This window comes from Colletotrichum siamense (genome assembly GCF_013390195.1).
Source record: "Colletotrichum siamense strain Cg363 chromosome Unknown KSG_Cg363_contig03, whole genome shotgun sequence".
Classification (NCBI taxonomy): Eukaryota; Fungi; Ascomycota; class Sordariomycetes; order Glomerellales; family Glomerellaceae; genus Colletotrichum; species Colletotrichum siamense.
This window is the reverse complement of record NW_023501016.1, coordinates 2,282,338-2,302,161: the sequence shown is the minus strand read 5'-3', so window position 1 is coordinate 2,302,161 and position 19,824 is coordinate 2,282,338. Positions and strand designations below refer to the sequence as shown.

At 47.2% G+C, this 19,824-nt stretch overlaps 6 protein-coding genes across 6 annotated transcripts; 3 read left to right on the top strand and 3 right to left on the bottom strand.

Moving 5' to 3' along the window:
* Positions 1–660: 660 nt before the first annotated feature.
* Positions 661–2,485, bottom strand: CGCS363_v004623 (Cytochrome P450 monooxygenase TRI13; the record flags this gene model as incomplete). The annotated part of the gene is made up of 2 exons (XM_036636472.1): positions 661–1,962; positions 2,027–2,485. The coding sequence occupies 2 exons, from the start codon at positions 2,483–2,485 to the stop codon at positions 661–663; spliced, it is 1,761 nt and encodes a 586-aa protein (XP_036497811.1).
* A 2,455-nt stretch (positions 2,486–4,940) lies between these two features.
* On the top strand, positions 4,941–6,716 carry CGCS363_v004622 (Efflux pump FUB11; the record flags this gene model as incomplete). The annotated part of the gene is made up of 1 exon (XM_036636471.1): positions 4,941–6,716. One exon carries the CDS (start codon positions 4,941–4,943, stop codon positions 6,714–6,716), a length of 1,776 nt encoding a protein of 591 aa, XP_036497810.1.
* A 131-nt stretch (positions 6,717–6,847) lies between these two features.
* CGCS363_v004621 (uncharacterized protein) lies at positions 6,848–7,204 on the bottom strand (the record flags this gene model as incomplete). Its single annotated transcript, XM_036636470.1, has 3 exons — positions 6,848–6,916; positions 6,990–7,034; positions 7,100–7,204. 3 exons carry the CDS (start codon positions 7,202–7,204, stop codon positions 6,848–6,850), a joined length of 219 nt encoding a protein of 72 aa, XP_036497813.1.
* Positions 7,205–11,480: 4,276 nt separating this feature from the next.
* Positions 11,481–11,761, top strand: CGCS363_v004620 (uncharacterized protein; the record flags this gene model as incomplete). Its single annotated transcript, XM_036636469.1, has 2 exons — positions 11,481–11,574; positions 11,625–11,761. The coding sequence occupies 2 exons, from the start codon at positions 11,481–11,483 to the stop codon at positions 11,759–11,761; spliced, it is 231 nt and encodes a 76-aa protein (XP_036497812.1).
* Positions 11,762–12,246: 485 nt separating this feature from the next.
* CGCS363_v004619 (uncharacterized protein) lies at positions 12,247–15,070 on the bottom strand (the record flags this gene model as incomplete). The annotated part of the gene is made up of 3 exons (XM_036636468.1): positions 12,247–12,892; positions 12,966–13,079; positions 13,134–15,070. 3 exons carry the CDS (start codon positions 15,068–15,070, stop codon positions 12,247–12,249), a joined length of 2,697 nt encoding a protein of 898 aa, XP_036498695.1.
* Positions 15,071–16,667: 1,597 nt separating this feature from the next.
* Positions 16,668–17,432, top strand: sdnD (Methyltransferase sdnD; the record flags this gene model as incomplete). Its single annotated transcript, XM_036636467.1, has 1 exon — positions 16,668–17,432. One exon carries the CDS (start codon positions 16,668–16,670, stop codon positions 17,430–17,432), a length of 765 nt encoding a protein of 254 aa, XP_036498696.1.
* Positions 17,433–19,824: the final 2,392 nt, after the last annotated feature.

Here is a 19,824-nt window from a genome sequence, read left to right as displayed (position 1 = left end):
TGGGCTGGTAAATCGGAAAATGGTGTCCGTGAAGTTATTGAAAGGCCCGGTGCACGAGATGCAAAGCCACGTCCTCGCCAACCCCGGAGATCTGAGGGGTGAGCTTCGGCGAACGGGAATTGATCAAGATCCGATTGGCGAATTCCCTGATCGATGAACATCTCAAAATTCGATTCTTTTAGTCACGTCACCAAGTTCTTTTGGGTCGCGTCGTGCGAATCCTTGGCCCGAACATCACTAAGATGCACGATCCCACCGGCAAACCGGTGCGGCCACGGAGCTAGATCGGCGGCCGTCATGAATGTCACCCGAATCTCCCAGGAACTGGTGTGTGCGTCGAGTGCCAAGTATTGGACGATTTTTGACTGTCTGTCGTATCCGGGTCCTGCGTCAGGGATTGAACCCCAGATCTGCAAAACTCTTATCCGCTCGTCGCTCGGCTCCGGACGGACTACTTTTAAGACCGTACCAGAACATACGTTGCAGACATATGAAGATCTGATAACTAGAATAAGTACTACCATGCGCTCTTTCTCTCCGAACATTGCGGGATATCATCGGTATCCCGCCGGCCGAAAATGACGGAGGTATGTTTCAGGACCACTAAAAACCTACTAGGTACATAGACTGGGAGATGTTCCTTCTCTGGGAGCAAATTTACTACGTAGTCTTTACAGCCTTCAACTTAACCAGACATGATTTGGGCTTCGTGAACAATCCCTCCACCAGACCATCATCTTCCATCTCGGCGGGCAACCTGCCAAAGTCCAAGTTCCAAACCAATAAAGTTATAATCAACTTCAACTCAAGATAGGCCAATCTCTTCCCCCAGCAACCCCTTGGACCAAGGCTGAAACTCATGAATGGACCAGCTTGACCATTGAATTTGACTTCACCATTCTCGCCAGGCTGTAACCATCGTTCTGGGAGAAATGACTCCGCAGGAAAGCGGCTCCGGCCCCAGTCTTCCACGCCTTCGTTGTTGAGCTTCTGTGAAGTCTCACTTCGTTTCTTTTCCTCGACGACTGCCCCTGCTTCTGCGATTGTAGGTCCAGTCAACAGGAACATTATCGGGGTTCCCTTAGGAACGTGGTAACCGACAATATCCATATCTCGAAGCGTATCTTTCATGATAGCTCCAGCAGGACTGCTCAGGCGGAGAGTCTCTTCGATGAACGCGTCCAGGTACGGGACGTGAGTTTTGACGATTTCGTCGATGGTCGGCTCACGTTTCTCGGCTACCGCTTCGAGGTAGGCAGCCCGGAGATTCTCGCGCAACTTGGACTGGACGTCCTGGTTTGATCCGAGGTACTTGACCGTGAAACATAGCGTGCTATGAGTCGAGTCTTGCCCGCCGACTAGGTATCCCCAAAGCATGTCGCTCATCCGGAGCGAGTCGAAAGCAGGCTTTCGCCCTGCGTTCTCCGCAGCCAACTTCTCGCGAGAAACGACGTAGTCTACAGCCGAGGCGAAGTTCTCTTCTCCATCGCTTCGTGAGAGCTTCTCTACTGAACGGTCAATATGCGACTGAAGAATGGACCTCTTCAAGCGGAAGGCCCGTTGTATAGTTGGTCGCAGGTTGTCGAAAATGAAGAAGATGCTCGGTATCATTGCTCGGAAGGCACCCGTGACTCTCTTGTTCAGGGTATCAAGAGCGAATAGAAGTTCTGGCCGTTCAACAGGGAGAAACGTGGCGACTTTGAGGGGTTCTTTCTTAACCCTCTCATCAGAACCAGCTTCTCTGGGTATCTCAAGAGATTGACCCCGTTTCATAGATCGCAGCCGTTCCGCGATATAGCTGTCTTCCACTGGTACACCAAAGGCGGCAGTGTTCATGATGTCGTAAGTAAAGGCCTCCAAATCTTCGTCTGCCTCAAAAGGCAAGCCGTCAGTAGCATCAGCTTTGCTTTTCCACAGTTCGATGAATTTCCGGACCGTCTTATACGAAGCCGGCGCTGATACCTATAGGTATGTCAGAACTGCTTCATGGAACGTGATTAAGACCCAAAAGACCAGGATGGCCTACCCCGTGTAAGAAGCTCGGCGTCATCAAATCTTTGGTAAGGAACTTGGCATCTTTGAAAGACGGATGTGCATCTTCCATCGCGATGAAATGCTCTGGTATGACACCCTGCCAAATCATGTTGTTCGTGTACCCCCGACTGAGATCCTTGCTCCTCTTCGAGAGCAGGTCCCGGGCTTCTCGGTAATCGGCAATCACGACATGCGTCCTGTCGAAGGGACCAGGAAAGAATTGTGCGATTGGCGTCTTGGTTTTTGAAAGCAAATCAGTGAAGAACTTGAGCCAGAACCCGCCCGCATTATCAATCTCAATGAAATAGGGAGCATCGCCGAGGATTCGATTCGTGGAGTCTTGATGGCATGGCAGACCGGGTATCGGTTTGGGCAAGAGTCGAAGATAGATGATGCGAATGAACACAGCGACCGCTGCTAGGACCGCTGCGACTGTGGCGAATCCTGCCATCTCCTCGACGATTCGCTTTTGTCGATGTGTAGCCGCGGGCAAGGTCTTGCTGGACAGGGTTTGAATCTACAGATCACTAGAGAAGGGCACTTTTAAACATGTTGGATTTCACGAGTGACGGATGAATGACCGCCAGGAGGATATCTGACAGCATTCGGATGAACTTTCGTGCCGGTAAGACTCGCCTACGTATTCGTATGAAGGTTGGTCTTTGGTGAGCACTAACAATGCACAGGAGAGGCACAGCGCGTGCCGCGGCACCCGATTCGGTCTCGGGGCGTGCCGGATCCACTTACGGTTTCATCCGCTCCTGTCGACGGCCGGGAAGGGAAACAGAATGTCAGAAAATCGAAAGTCCCATTCCAAAGTCCCTTTGATGCTTAGCCAAGTTCTGCCAGTGAGACTGCCGATGTAATGTTCTGTGGTTTATCATCCGATAGTCATGTGATAGTCCATAAACAGAATGCAAACAAAATGAAGTCGTTCGATGCACGAGTAAACTCACAACAGCGACGACAGCAACAGATCGAATGGCCTAGCGACGTCCATTTGGTCCGAATCAGTTTGAAATGCGGGAGTACTGTCGTGAATACTTAGAATAATAATATTCGATGAGGCTCAAGCCATTGATTAAGACCCAGTAAAAGCCCCCTGGAAATGGTTCCTTAGCAATGAGGGATGTCAATGGATTCGAAGTTGATAAGTGAATCGAATATTGAGTGTCTGGTAGCTTTGATGCCATGGTGCGCACTCATCTTATTCTAGCTGTCACTCGCACGAGAGTCAGCTACTATTAAAACCAGAGAAAACTTATCAGACCTCACCCTAGCAGGATATTGTTGGGACATGGACGATGATTCTCGAGATGGCACCTATTTGAATCTTAGCCTAACGATGGACGACGTTGTGGATCGAGTACAGCAAGCTGCCTTATTGAGTCTATTGCTAATGCCAAACTACAGTGCTGCACATCCAAGTCTATACCGAGAGCCAGCTTCTAAAAGATAGACCATAATCATCGGATGTTGTCTTAAGACTCATTTCAGGATCAGCGCCCCCTGCAAGGCAATCAATCAAGTTTGAGGCCCAAACTTGACTTGATTGCCACATCGCGATGGCTTCGTAATTGATTGATTGATTGATTGAACTTGACAAGTTTACTTGCCTTGCGGGGGGCGCTGTTCAGGATGGCCAGAAAAGGAGTCTCAAAGACTTTGCAATAACAGAAGTGGGGCAACATATCAACAATATGGAAATAGGGGGCGGCACGACGGAAATGAAGTATACGTGGCGGAGCACAAACAGCTGTTTGGACAAACAAGAGCAGTGATTTGGTTAATTGCCCCGACACTACACTTGACCAGACGGTTGCCGAACTCCGTCTTGCAGCATCAGTCTAAGTCCAGAACAGCGTAACGATGTCTCCGACAGTAGGGATCTGTATGACGAGGAAGGAAAGTTTACGGAGACAAGTGTGAGATGGGAACAGGTAAGTGACCGGATGAACGACCACAAGCATCGGCTCCGAGTGGTGGTGCGGACATTTCTCTACGACACGTGGGACCTGGGCAACATGGTCAAGCTTTATTGGTGAACCTTAGGGTCGCACTAGAGATCTCATGATGTAGAGCGGGCTTCAGATCTCAAATGATTCCAGAAAGCCGGTTCGCATTTATAATAGAAGGAGAGAATGTTGAGAATGACGGCAAGCATGGGAGCTAATGAAAGCCGGCGGTATTTTATGAATGGTTATGCACCGGAAGAGCCAAGTTCCATTGCCAACATTAGTGAGAAAACTGGGGAATGTGTCGAATAATGCACTGGATAAGCACATTATGCACGATAATCGGGAGTTATCCTTCCGGACCACCTAGAAGGGCGCTAGGGTCCGGACTTAAGACCGGCGGAGGTGAATCATTGTCTGCCGGGCTCCACCAACACCACCTTGACCGGCAACAAATGACAAAAACAGAGTCAGCGGAATGGTGTCGTCACCTAAGGCGCTGCAGATGGGGGATCTAAAACCTGCATCAGGTAATAACTCAGGCGAGTGCTAGGTATGCACGATCCGAGGGCACCACGCCCGGATTTAAGACCGATCTTGTCCGCTCCCTTCCGTGCAGGCGACTTAGATATGATTTCGCTAGAGTAATTATGAAGAGGCTATGAGCAAGTCTCGTGCTACATGACGCTCTGCTCAATGCGGGATTCCGGCGCTCTTTCCCATCCGTATGCCGATTTACATGCAGTCGCCGTATCGGGCTGCTCCCCCTGGTCATAACGTTGGACCCTTCAAGTACAGCATCCCTCCCATGAATGCAAGCATCTGCAAGATTTTCTGAGCAACATCTTACCTCTTCCGCCACTCCTTGGCAACATCACGACTCGAGCCTGCAGCTGCCTGCCCCGCGCATCTGCTCCCCAATCTGACCGACGACTCGAGAACAACCCCAGTATGAAGGATAAAGATGGCGGCGAGGTCGTTGCCCCGACAAGAATTCCCTATTGGCGCTTGGTTGCCGACCAAGCTGGAATCACACCAGAGGTCCTCAACCACAAGTATGCCGGCTCTGGCACCGAACAAGACCCATACCTGGTCCAATGGATCCCCAACGACCCTCGAAACCCCATGGGCTGGAGCAAACCAAAGAAGTGGTTCATCACAATGATGGTATCTCTTACAACACTGGCAGTGGCGCTGCTTTCCTCGGCATATACTGGAGGCATCCGCGAGATTATTGAGGAGTTCGGAATTTCGCAAATCGTCGCTACCCTTGGCGTCTCACTCTTCGTGCTCGGTTTTGCTATCGGTCCCTTGATGTGGGCCCCGTTGAGTGAACTCTTCGGCAGACAATATCTTTTCTTCGGCACGTATATGGTGTTGACAGCGTTCAACGCTGGTTGTGCTGGAGCGGACAGTGCTAGGACTTTGATCATTCTGCGCTTCTTCGCCGGTGCTTTCGGCTCATCACCTCTCGCGAACTCGGGCGGCGTCATTGCAGACATGTTTCCGGCAGCCGAGAGAGGTCTGGCGATGGCGCTCTTTGCAGCCGCACCCTTCCTCGGTCCCGTCATCGGTCCTATTGCAGGTGGTTTTCTCGGAGCTGCCGCTGGCTGGCGCTGGGTTCTCGGGTTCTTGGCGGCCTTCTCTGGGACTCTTTGGCTTGTAGGGACTGCTCTTGTGCCTGAGACGTATGCTCCGTACTTGCTTCGACAAAGGGCGGCGAAACTGTCCAAGATGACAGGAAAGTGTTACATGAGCAAGATGGAGCACGATCAGGGCAAAGTCAAGCTTGCAGAGTCTTTCAGAAACGCGTTGCTGCGTCCTTGGATTTTGCTGTTCCGGGAGCCTATTGTCTTCCTTCTCAGTCTTTACATGGCCATCATCTACGGAACACTCTACATGCTTTTCGCCGCCTTCCCTATTGTATACCAACAAGAACGGGGTTGGTCTCAAGGAATCGGCGGCTTAGCATTTTTAGGCGTAATGGTGGGTATGATTTTCGCCATCATCTATACTATCCCGGCAAATGGTCGCTACAACCGAGTTCAAGAAGAGAACAACGGCTATGCGCCACCGGAAGCCCGACTTCCACCAGCGATGGTCGGATGCGTTGCTGTCCCTATTGGTCTATTCTGGTTTGCTTGGACAAACCAAACCTCGATTCACTGGGCCGTTAGCATCGCAGCCGGCATTCCGTTTGGGTTCGGAATGGTTCTACTCTTCTTGAGTATCATGAACTACCTCATCGACGCCTACACGATCTTTGCGGCGTCCGTTCTTGCCGCCAACTCAGTCATTCGTAGCTGTTTTGGCGCTGCGTTTCCTCTCTTCACGTCATACATGTACGCGGACCTTGGTACCAACTGGGCGTCCTCGATCCCAGCTTTCCTGGCACTTGCGTGTGTCCCATTTCCATTCCTATTTTACAAGTATGGAGCCGCGATTAGATCTCGCTGCAAGTTTGCTGCAGAGTCCGAGGCTTTCATGGCGCGGCTTCGCCAAGAAGACTCATCTGGCTCAGAGGAAAAAGAACCCGAGCAAACGAGTTCGGCGGAGGCTGCGGTTGACACCGAAGAGACATCGGATGGGCCCACATACGCAGCTTTGAACACACATCGGCCTCGGACTATGAGTGGTGGCACAGCCGTGTCTTCCCGCCGCAAGTCTTATGATGGCAATCCATATGACATTGACAGAGTCAACACCCGACAGTCATTTGGGCGGTGAGAAACTACGTTACAAAATTGAACATTTATGGTTTAGAAAATCAATAATTTAAATAGATATGAACAGTCTATGAAGCGAAGTGTCCTCAGTCGCAACTCTCTGTTGTTGAACGAGATTGGCTCCCCATAAAACTAAGCGGGACAGTACAGAGCCCCAGAGCAGCAGGATACAGCAGCATCTCTGCCCGAGTTGGGGGTGCACTTAAAAACCCTGGGTTAGCATCCAATTTGGACTCATATTTTGTAGAGTACTAAAAGTCGACCGATATCATACCTTCGTTTTGCAGTCCGCCCACGGATCAGCATAGTTGATTCGGCACTAAAAGTAAAATCGTCAGCATTTCTGTAGTATCAGAGTAGTGAAACGCCCAATGTAATACTCACATCCTCGAAGTTGCAATCTGCGGGGGGTCCCGTGCAAAATTGAGCTGTAGCGCCTTGCAGGATGACGGCTGCGGCGAGGAAGAAGGTTGTCGATGTGAAATGCATGGTGCTAAGCTTATTTCGAAGAATAATTGATCTAGATCGGAAGTGACGAATGGGGTTGGAATGGCTGAACTTGCACAAGTCCCTTCTTTACCGCGCATCCCACCGGCATGTAGGGTTTATATATTCAGTTCTGGGCAAGAAATACACGAATAGTTGCTCTGTCTAAGGATTTAAAGTTCATACGAGAGTGGGCTCAATCAACCCAATGCCGGGTGAGTGTTAACTAGTTGCAGATAAATGACACAACGGAATGTTCCTAAGGCGATCGTCTCATTCTCAGCCAGGGCCATATGCAGTTGGCGTTCATCCGACACTGTCGGACAGTCAAGTAACCGAGTCAGCTTTCAGACAGAGGGTTCCAGGCACACAGGCAGGGTTACGTCGAACATACTCATGCTCAGGGTTCTGAAGCAGCACATGCATGTCGGCGCTTTTTTCAGCTAGAGCATGCTTTTTCACTGCTTTTTTTAGCAAAAATAAACAAATTTTAAATATAGCAGTAATCTCCACCTAAAAATTAATTAATTAGCTTAGTAGGAATATCTAAATCTACTAGGATTACTTTATTAGCTATCCTAGCTAAGATCTAATACTCTAAGTTGACTAACTCCTCCTCTATTAATAACTCCTATATATACTATAATAAGAGCTATAAGTAGCCTCCTCTTTAAAGTTATAATCTCTTTAGAACTTAAATATTTATATATATAAAAGTTAGCTAGTTACTAATATCTAAATATAATCTATTATAAGTTTAGTTATATATATAATTAAGTATAGAGAAGCTTCTCTTAAATAGTATAAATATAATAATATAGCTAAATACTTACTAAACTAAAAGTATTAGTTCTAACTTTATAATCTCTACTTAGCTTTAAGCTATAAATAACCTTATTACTAAGTTAAAAAATATTAAAATAAGGCTAAAAAGAGGGCTATAATAAGCTTATAAGTTAATAATTTTAATCTACTAAGCACTATATATAGTAGTAATAGTAGTATATTTCTTAAGCTAACTAAAGATCTCCTTCTACTTATTATTACTAAATTTATATATATTATAAAATAAGAAAATAGTAGCAATAAAGTTAATAAAATATAGCTACTTTTAGTAATATATATAATATTTCTCCTAAATAGCTAGCTACTTAATCTACTACTTACTTATAGCTTAGAAGGTTTACTAAATAGTAGTAATAGAGTACTAATAGCTAACTATATAACTTAAGTTAGATTAATTAGCTTCTAAAATCTTAATAGCTTTACTAATAAACTTAAGAAGTATTTAAAAGTAGTTTATTTATATCTAAAAGAACTTATTAATAATAATACTAATAACTACTATAATAAGTATAAAGTTATTATTTTAGTTTATATTAAAGCGTTATTTAAATATATCTTTAAAAGTAATATAAGCTAATAAAGCTACTTTAGATTAGTTAACTAATTAGAGGTATTACTTTATACTACCTTACTATATAAAACTTAATATTAATAGAGATCTCTCCTCACTATAAAGTTAACACTATATCTCTTATAAGTAAGCTAATTAGAGCTTTAAGTTTTAGAAGAAAGTAATAATTATAATAGCTTTATTAATAGTAGAGTAAAACTTTAGTAAATAATAGATATTACTAATAAAAAAGTTAAGTTTATAAGAATTATAGAGGGTAGGTAAGTAGTAAGTAAAGCTTTCTTACTTTAAGAAGTAAATATAGAAAAGTTTTATAGTTAAATTAATATTTATAATTATCCTATTAATATATTAGAGGTTAGTAATACTATTAATAATAGTAATTTCTTTAAAAATAAATAAAAACTTAATAACTAAAGTAGTAGTATTATAAGAGTAATCTTTTATAGCCTAAATATACTAATAAAAAGCAAAGCTATTAGGTATAATAACTAAGATATTAATAATATAGCGCTTAGTAGTATTATTAGAGATATTAAAAGTAATATTAATATAAGGTAAGTTATTAATAATAGCTTTAACTTTAGCATATAATTTGCTATAAATCTTAAATAAGTAGACCTAATAAAAAGTATATAACTTAGAAAGCTACTAATTACGCTTAATTAAGTAAAAAAGATTAAAGGTCTAATAGTCTTTATATATAATTAAGTAACACCTATTAGTAAATATAATAAGAGCTACTTTATAGTTAACCTCCTTAATAAAGCTTAAGAACCCCTCTAAAGTTATTATAGTAACTATAATATAGAAAGGTAGCACTAAACGCACCTAAGTATATAGGTATTAAGAGCACTTAAAGAGATATTCTCTCTAATATGTTATACTAATAATAATAACCTAATTATAGTGAATATACTACTCTTTAGTATATTTAGTATTAGGGAATCTAAGGTTAATATAATTATAAAAGTACTACTTAATATAGTATATTTTAATTATAGGGGGTATTATTACGCGCAGTAGCAATAATTTTAGTATTAGTAGTATATAGAGGGAAAAAAACGCTAAAAAAGCATACTAACTAGGAATTCAGGGGTCGAAAACGCCAAACGCTAGCCTAATCAGATAAAGCAGCCCAGATTAATACGTTATTCCAGGGGTAGAGTTAAATTCAGCTGCTTTTATTAGCCAAAGCAAAAAGCATGCTTTTTTTAAAAAAAGCTGATTTTTAGGAACACTGCTCGTGCTACGTCGGCTTGTCCCAAAAGATGGGACGATCCTGTCTTTGTGGCCTTTTTATAGGGCTGAGGCGCAGGACTTGTAGTGCGTGAAGGGAGCAAGGGTTGGTCGTTTTTGCCATGAGACTGCTTTAAATTACTCTGTTCCGGGCTATCCGTGTTGAATAGTTACACATGTCATGGAGGATGGACATTGAGTCAAGAACATAGCACTGACCAACGTCCCCACCAAGGTTCGTCCCCGGCAAGGCGGCCATTGGCACAACATTAATCAACCTTGAAAGGGCCTATGGAGCAAAACCGATCAACTGAGGGAAGCTCGGTCCAGCCAATATATACGCGAAATTGGTAAATGGAGAGTCTCGGTCTCGGAGTCTAACAAAAAGTGCGACCAAAGACTCAAGAGCAGTCTCAACCTCATTACACTTTATGAGAGTAGTCTGTTCATGTGCCCAGAGCACGTGGCAGAGGAACACGATCTCGAGCTTCTTATTATTTGCCTACTAAATGGAGGGTTGGCAGGTCCGAATACTAACCTTGTCTTAAATAATGGATGCAGGTACATTTATGGCGAGTTCAACATTAGGTACGCAACTGACCTGCTCACAATCTTACGCAAAGCCAATTCAGGATCTGTTTTCTACAGGTACTCTGATTACAAGACAAGCAAATAGCGGGGAGACGAAACATCACACCGGTTTCAAGCGAATCGGCTCTCAACCAACGTAATAATCTTTCTGATATTGTAGGCAAAGATGGGAGAATTGCCCACCGATGGAGAACTTTTGCCGCTTGAGAAAATCTCCCATGCAAAGCAACATAGAAGTTGGCCGTGCACGTTTCCCATTGGGATATTTTTGTCGTCAACGCCGGCGTCGCTCAGTCCGTTTCCCAGGCAGGGAACACGTTGCTGTTCCCCAACTTCCCATCGGGGACCGCGCACTGCGCTCAACGTCTGACAGGACTACCCTTTGTCACTTAATAAGGAGAAAGAACGGTTTCCCGAATCCCACGGGCTTGCCGGTACCACTTGGTGGCATAAACACCAACATGCTGACTCGTGAATGTCGTGAATGTGGATCTCCCGTCCGGGTCCATCTATCGAAGATCATCACCATCTCGCCATTGAACGGCAGCCTCGGGATCTCAATACTCTAAATGGTTTTGGTCAACTATTCGTCTATCATATCAATAGACTGCACGTGTGGTGGACTGTTTTGCTGAAGCGCGTCGAAATTCTGCCCGGCAATTTCGTGGCATTACTGCGAATAGAACTACGCGCGGTATGTGGATGATGATTGACGTGGAGAAAGACGTCGACGCGTCCCGAAGACCACTAGATCGTGATGTCTCTCATGGCGACGATGGCGACGAGAGGAAATGTTTTGACCGCGAGTGACCCATATCTCGGCAGCCCATCCCGCGCTACACAACACCATCAAAGCTAGATATATAGTGCCATAAAGCACCATTTCCCAAATTGTGGGAACATCAATAACTCGAATCTTATAAGAGGGTCTTCCGTTTCTGATCCCGTTTTCTTTATCTTCAGCCCCAATCACTCATCAACGGCGTCAGAAAACAACTTCACTGACATCCAATATCAACATTAATCGTCACGATGCAAATCAACGCTGCCGCCTTTTTTGCCCTTTTGCTGGCTGCGCCGCCGGTCCTTGCCCGCACCTGCCCTGCCAGCGCGATTCAATGCTACTGTACGTTAACCTCCCGGCTGACATCCGAAGTCTCTGCTAACTTTCGAAAGATCCTAATGGGCGCTGTGCAAAGTGGTGCCCGCAATTAGGCTGTGGATGCGCCGACAACAAGAACAGCCTGGGTGGTGGTCTCGTGCGCTCGAAGTGCATTACCGAGTTCCAGTGGTTGGGACGTCACAAGTGCTGATTCGAAAGCTTCACTACGAACAGGCGACTGGGTGTTACAGACATGCAGTGAGATGTCCACGAAGACATACGTCGCATTATTGCACAGTAATCATGTTGTCAGAGCAATATAACGGCATGGCAAGGAATGGGGTTCGGATTTCAAAGGAATAATTCAGTCATCACTTGGGGCACTTAGACTTAGACATTGCGCACATCAGCGAGCATCTTAGGGTTAATGTTTATGTTAAGGATTTATTTCAATAAAAGTTTAATAGCTCAGTTGATTGCCTCAGTTCGATGTGCGTATCACCAGGACCTCAGCTGGACGCTCTGGATGAGTGCCAAACAGATGTGCAGGCAGAGGGAGCACTGAGGTTATCGGGATGATGCATTCAGGCGACTTCAATCAGTCCATTTGTATTGAGTATTTACTTCAAACCACAAGCAGACTAATGCGAACAAACTCCCCTTAAGAACGAGAATTCACACCAAATGCCTGGCCCCTCAAGTCGACTTTGAGGACAAGGTAACGGTAACCTTATCTTCGACTAGAGGAACTCTCCATCCGCCGCGGGCCGTCTCGACCTGATCACCAGTGACTTCCCAAGGCGATTGCATTGACTCCGTCCACACAGTTGCATTCCTGGCCTTCGGGACGCCCGCAAGCTGCGACAAGGTCATGGAGATGATCCTGGCTTCGACGTCATAAGAAAATTGCTCAATGACGCCCACATCCACAGTGATCATGACTGCCAGAGGACCGATGAATATCCTCTTTCTGACAGGATCACGCGGAACAACCGTCACCTTATTGCCATCGGTGGAAATTTCCCCGCCGTAGGCCACAAGGCCGATTTGCTCATCCTCAGCTACGTATGTTCCCGTGTTCAAGACCATGCCGAGAAAGCCCGGGCCGTAGTCGCCGGTAAAGCCATCCCACTTCAAGGTCTCGGGGAACGAATGAAACCCAGCGCTCGGGCAACCGGCCTCGTTGATGTTCGAAAGTGGTGCAAAGCTTCCCCCGTGACCGGTACGCAGGAGATAAGAGTCGGAGGGATCATCGCGGAAAGCCGAGAGTAGGACTTGGGAGTTCAGAGCGGATCCGTAGTGGTGAATCTGGCGCTCAAGTCGTCGTAGCTTTCCAGCGAGACTGGCGTATATTCGTTAGAATGTCTCGTTTCTTAAACGTTCAAATGGACCGATGTGAGGTTGGCATTACTTACTCAAAGTCCCAGTATCGATGCGAATTGCCGTTCCAGCCCCAGTGCGGCACATTAGGCGTGAAACCAAGTACGGTATCAACTGCTCGTTTAGCCAAGTCCGTGAAGCCGAAGTGCCTGAGAAACAACGGTGAGTCGGTGGGATTCCTCGGGGATTATCATCGCACTCACCTAGCCCAATAGTAGACGCCTTCCTGCCCAGTAGAGTCCCATGCCATCTCACTCCCAAAAGGGGCATCGATGGAATTCCAGTGTTCGGCGCGAGACTTCATAAGTGTCGCAAGAGTGGCGGCCTCATTTTCGAACCCTTCACGCACGAGATCAGTCATGATCATACCCCAAACAGTTTCGCCCATAAGTCCCATCTCCACCCAAGCAACACCACCACCCGAGATGCGGAGAGCCGTTCGGTAGGCCTTGTCAAGATACCAGCTCCAGTCCTGACTGACAAGCTCTGGGTAGGCTCTGCCGACTCTATAGAGAGACCAGTATGCTGCAGAGGGATGGACGTAGTTGTAGCCTCTGTCGGTGGCAAGCGCCCGGTCTTTGTTCCAAGACATCCAAGAGCTCCAGTCAAAGTTCTCGTACACAAATCCGGGCACCTCAGCTGGCTCGTAGAAGAAGAGGGAGTTCCGTACGGCGTAATCTTCTTGTTGGATGTTACCCCAAACCACCTTGTTCACAAAGGTGTCGAGTTTTGCAACTTCGTCCGCATCGGGATGCACAGCTTGCTTGACGACAGCCGCAATATAAGCTCCAGCTCCACCCTCGTCACTCAGTCCGGCTACCCAGGTCCTAAGATCTTGCGTCACTACCGAATCGCTCTCGCAATCGTAGGTCATGACAGACGGTGCACGACCAAAAGGATCGGACTCATTCGTAAAGTATGCTTCCGTCGTGAGAAAATGGCCCATGTCCTGAAGAGCTTCGGTGGCAGGTTTGGTGATATAATAGTGAATTGTCTGAATCTTCCCATCGTCATACGTAATAGTGAGCCTCGCTCTTCCGAAAGCGTGATCTGTAGGTGTGACCGAATAAGCAGAATCGCCGGTCTGGTCCACGGAGAGCGATCCCTGGGGGTCAATGGTGATGTTAGTCACGGGAGCATTGGACTGCAGGAACAGCTTCCCCGGCAGATCTCGTGGAAGAATATAGCCTGGGATGCTGAGCGCGGTCGGCTGGCCAACTTTTCGGACCGCCTTGTCATATCCTCGGACGCCCTCAGGGGCGATTGTGAATCTCACTCCAAATTGAAGGTTTGATCCAGGCTCCAGTTTCCGGGAAGAAGGAGGATTCCAAGCGTGTGCCCCCTGGACGGCCCATTCGTTCTCCGCCCATGCCTTTGTCAGCACTTGCCATTCGTAGAAACCCTCGAACGTCTGGCTTGAATAGGAAGATCCTTCGTAGCCCAATTCCCATAGGTTTCGGTAGGCTTCCAGGGGTGATTTGGTTCCTTGGAGGGCCGTGACAACGAGTGCGGGTCCTGTGCCTTTGATAGGGGTAACACGAATCTGACCAGCGTCCATGCCGATATACGGTTCGGAAAGAGAACAGGCCGCTGTTGCGTCTGCCGGGTGGTGGTGTGTAAAAATGCTGTTGAACTCAGCGGGAAAGCCAAGACTACCGATCTCAATGCTGGAGTTCCCAGTGTTGCTGAAGATGAAGCGCAGGGCGAGATCGCCGTCGACATTTAGCCATTCTCGAGTCACATTGAGCGGCCCGGAGGGAAGCGTAGAGGAAAGGTCTGCGGCCGCAAGAACCCCATCATTTGGGGATAGAGTAACGACAGGCTTGCGGGTCTGGGCAGAATTTCCGTCGATCCAGCTGTTGTCGCCTTCAGTTCGATATCTGTAGGTAACATCTCCCCAGTGGTATTGTCCGTTACGAGAACGGTTTCCTAAGATGTCGAAAGGGAGGAAGTCGAAATCATCCCCATTGGGTTTCAGAGACGCTAAGATTTGAGCGTCTCGCACAATTCGAGCCTTGAAGTTGGATGTCTCGATATCCACGAAACCATTGTTGGTGCCGAGGTCATCCTGTCCAAGAATGGTACCGATGAAAGTGCTTAGCGGAAGCCATAAGGATAGGTGCAAAATTGGAATCCTCATGGTTGCGGTAACGATGATTGGGATTGGCTCGAAGGTGAACGCTTGTCGTTGTGCAAAGAGTGTTTAAGATTGGGTCTGTCAAGAGGGAACAGGGTCAACTTATATTCGTGTGACCACACGGAACTCCCATAATGATTAACATAGACTGGGCTACCGAGAGATGTGGTCGCTTAAAGCAACAGATGGTTGGCGCGGATGCACCGTTCATGAGTATTTGCATAATTGCCGAGTTCGTGGTTCATCGCCATTAAGAAACTGTGGCAGCTCGCCGTCAATACGGCTCGAACAACTGGCGAATGAATGTTAACCATTTCGTTTCGGTACAATTGATGGCATATCTCGAGACGCATGTAGTTTAGGTGTCGCAATCAAAGCGTCACTCAATGTGTAAATCTTTGATAGTGCCTGCATACGGTTGTGAACCGCATGGTGCCTATTGGAACGCTTCTGGGTGTGGCCAATTTCAAAAGGAATTGTGGTACGATTTTCGATTTAGGATATGATCGCAACACTTGAACTAGAAACTTACTTCGCAAAGACAGAACCGCTGACTGCTTATTGGACCTTCTCGGCTGTCTATGCCTAGGACATTGTCGTCTATGTCGCCTCGGCAAGGTTCATGTGGGAAAATGAAAGACGCTAGAAATCGAACACCCAGAGACCCGCTAGGAGGTAGAATGTCCTGTTGCTCATCGTCAACCAATTGAAAGCTGTGTCGACGCGTACAGAACGGCCATCTACCTGAGTTGGGATAGAAACAGTCCAGTCTCAAATTGGCTCTCTCTGATTGAAGTTTTGGAGTCATTTCCGTTCTTATTTGGGCAGATGCTTCTAGCTAACCGGGCGATATATTGCATATCTACTCATGTTTATTAAAACTCCATTCCGTTACCTCATTCGTCCTTGTCATTCCGGCTGTCGTCTGTCGTTCTTGTCGTGACATCCGGATCCGCACCTATCCTCCACAATGGATAACTTCATTAGCGTCATAGTCAATAAGTAATCTGACATTCTTTCACACGATACGACATTTCATTTGATATATGTATTGAAAAAGCTTCTTCGCACTTGTTGATTTCAGGAGGTCAATTAGATATGGAACACGACACGTGCTCAGAACCATCGCGCAAGATGCCAAAAAGCTTGAAAGCATCGCGTGGGAAAGTGACGACCTTCAAGCCGATGCAATGACCCGAAGTCGTGTTTTCCGTCAATGGCGCGGGGTCTATGATCCGTTGTCAGCACTAATGCACCATTTATGCCGTTGGTTATGATTTGATAAGTACGCAGAGTTCTCCTTTTCCCTGTAGTATTGAGGGGTTAGCATGGATCTCGTTCCTCGCCTGTTGGTGCATACTCAGGCTCCTCAGGTCAGCCCATTATCGGGCGTTAATTGCAACGTGTTTTCTCTATGATATTTCCGGAAGACCCGTGGTCGTTTGGTTCGGTATTAAATACCCAAGCACAGCCGCATTTCCGGCTTTCTGCCAAAGCATTCTCACATTCTCTGCTAGGTCAATGACAATAGACTTCACGTCTCATTGATACGCTACAACTTCTGATTGCCATTTGCGATAGAAGCGCTGTCACATCAGGCATGACGGCGGAACTCATCAACTTGGCCGACGGATTATCCTGTTACACTAGTGGGGAGACGGAAGCCCGCTTCATCTATAACGAGATTTGGGAAGAACATTGCTACGATGGGCCGGAGTTGTCCGAGAATCCCGTCATCGTAGACGCCGGTGCCAACATCGGGCTCTTCTCCATCTACATGAAGAAGAAATACCCTACCGCAAAGATCATCGCCTTCGAGCCAGCGCCCGAATCCTTCGCAACCTTACACCGCAATTTTGAGCTGAATGCCATCTCAGGAGTTGAGGCTCATCAGTGCGGTCTCGGCCCGACAGCCAGCGCAGAGAAGTTGACGTTCTATCCCACCTTTCCCGGTAACTCGACTCTCAGGCCTGAAACAAAGAAATCGACTTACGAAGCTATTGCTGAGAGATTTGGACAGGAGTTTGTGGACACAAACTTCGGAAACCCGCATTTTGTAGACATCAAAATTGAAAGGCTCTCTCGGTTCTTGGACGGGGTTGAGAGGATTGACTTGTTGAAGGTGGAAGTTGAGGGTTCTGAACTCGGGGTATTACAGGGTGTGGATGACGAGCACTGGAAATTGATACGGAATGTTGTGCTAGAGACCACGGAGAGTTCTGGAGATAGACAGAAGATCGAAGATTTGTTACGGCAAAAGGGGTTCAAGGTTGTCCGAGAAGGAGTTGCGTTTGACTCAAACATGGAATTCTTTGTCATCTGGGCTCATCGACAGGACGGAGTTGGTGAAAAGACACAGGGCTGAACGTCTCAGGCCACGTGGGAGAGTGATTTGGTTGAGCTTCAGGAATGTTGAATGTAATTTGCAGCGAAGGCTTCCGTTCAGACTCTTCTGTTGTAGGTTTGGCATGTTTCAATTAGCTAAATGGGGACCTAGAAACCCGAGGGCACGATGCGTCTAAAACATGATCGATCTCTTCATGCAACGGGGCAGGGACTTCTAGTGAACAATCTCACTCGGGTTGTTGTTTACTCTCCGTGATCTTCATCGTCCCAGGGGATCTTGACGCTTTGTTGCAATTTCGAGTCAAAATGGCCAATCAGAAGGAATCTATGAGTGACATTTCTTGAGATCCCACCGGAGATTCTGTAGGTCATCTGCCAAATTCGGACGGTGAACCATCTTCACGCAGACTTTGGTCCAGATTCGTCATTCGACCAGCTTGAAACTTAATCCCTCAGTCGCAGCCTTATCCCATTGCATGTAGGTGGACTGCAGGATAAGAGATCTGCACACAATTTTCCGCTTTTTTCCCGAATTCTCTCAACTACATGAATCAAAAAGGGCTACAAAAGCGTCGATCTTTGTTGATTGACTGGAGCCCCCGCGCGTCACACCTTGAGTTTGAAGTCCGACCGCGCTCGATAGGGATAACATCTCGTCACACTTCTTCGTATCAATCGTCGTCGTAGTCCACCAGTGTGATCAGCTCTGCGTCGGCAATCCCATTTGGAGAGGGGTCGGCATTGGGAGCGTGACTCAACACATGCGTTGTCCAATGAGGTCAACCTCGAGAAGCGATCTGTGCGAGAGTGAATCCGTCGACCGCGATGCAGAGGGCGGTTGAACTTCAACCCTTTGGTGTAAGGCATTGGTCCTCGATGGCTCAGGGGCAAGGACCGTCAAGTACCCTAGGTGTTTTAACTTTTGGACTCCATGGCATTACCCGACGGGTTCTAGACCAAGTCAGATACCCAGTTTCCACCAACCCTTCAATAACCAGACGGGCCACGCGAGCGATGTGGAAACGCACCTAGTTCACATTGAGGCTAATGCAGCATTCGTCCCAGAAACCGACACTAGCGATGACGATTCCGAACGCATCGGGTGCCGCGTTCCCACCTGGTGTCTGGCTTGCCAAAAGGCATGAATTCTGATGATTTTCTTGATTCAGAACGTAATTGCTGTCCTTCTCGTTTGGGAATCCCGCTGTCGTTGTTTCGGGGTTATGCCGGATGGAGAAGGAGAAAATCCGGTTAGACAGTCCGTCAATTTGGGATGGTTTAATTGACACCGATCAGCCTTAAAGCTTGTGTAATATTAGCACCACTTGACGTCTGCAGTCCAGTTTTCATTTGCTCCATTGCGTTCGTGTATTGCGATGTCTCGGCATGAGAAAGGAGATCGAAGTCTTCGAAGATCGACGAGGCGGATACCGATGTCAAATACCCAGTCTTTTCAGAATCAGATAATCGGATTGCTCTGCGGAGCAACGATCAGGCTGCGCGGCGGCTTCGGATATATCGCAGATGAAGAGTCTGTGTATTCCCATGCCGATCTCCATGGGCCCGTGTGGTTCTCCTCCAGCATCGGGGGACGGTTGAACTAGCTGTTTCCACCCCAAGTCCCGAGACAGTCTAAGATGGGCGGGAAACTTAGCGTGTACTAAGAGAAATCAACGTACGAGTCTTCCTCGAGGATGTGCGAATGAATTGTGGACTTGCCCCCAAAATCTTGACTGGGTATGCAAAATGGATGGGTGTGGCGGAAAGCGGGCAGGCGAAAGCTCCTCAACTCGCGTGGCCCCCCACAATCCCGCTGCCATGAAGATCGAAGCGATTGTGACCTTGATTTGCGGTGACACAATTCTCCAGGGCTGACGATGGTTCAAGGCACGGTTCCATTGCAGAATTGGTGCGATTGAACGTTCGGGCAAAGCCCCCATTTCGAAGATCTGAGGCAATTAAATGGAGGTTGCTGAATGTTTGGAAAGGTTACAATTGGTGGGCAGACTGCTGATGCAGCATGACTCGGGTTTTGGGAGGCAAATGCGGCAATGAAGATTGTGAATTCCAGTCAGGCTGGTGACGTGCGGGGGGCTAAGACTGAGTCGCTCGAGGGACTTCAAACCTGACAAGAAGCCAAGCCAACAATGCCCAGAGAAACTTCAGTCCACTTCAACCAAGAGAAACATGATCAGCTTGCGTCAGCATGCCTCTTTCAATGTTTCGTTGCGTTGCAGATCAAGGACCAAAGTTGCTGATTTCGTGGTGTGGTGTCGAGGGCTTTGCGATATAAGCAACTCATGATCGAATATCCATCACATACGACCATACCCACCGGAGAACTCGGGATCCCGTCCGCTCTCCCATAGATAAGCCGGTGAGGGACAGAGTAGTAGTCGGGTCGGTGACGA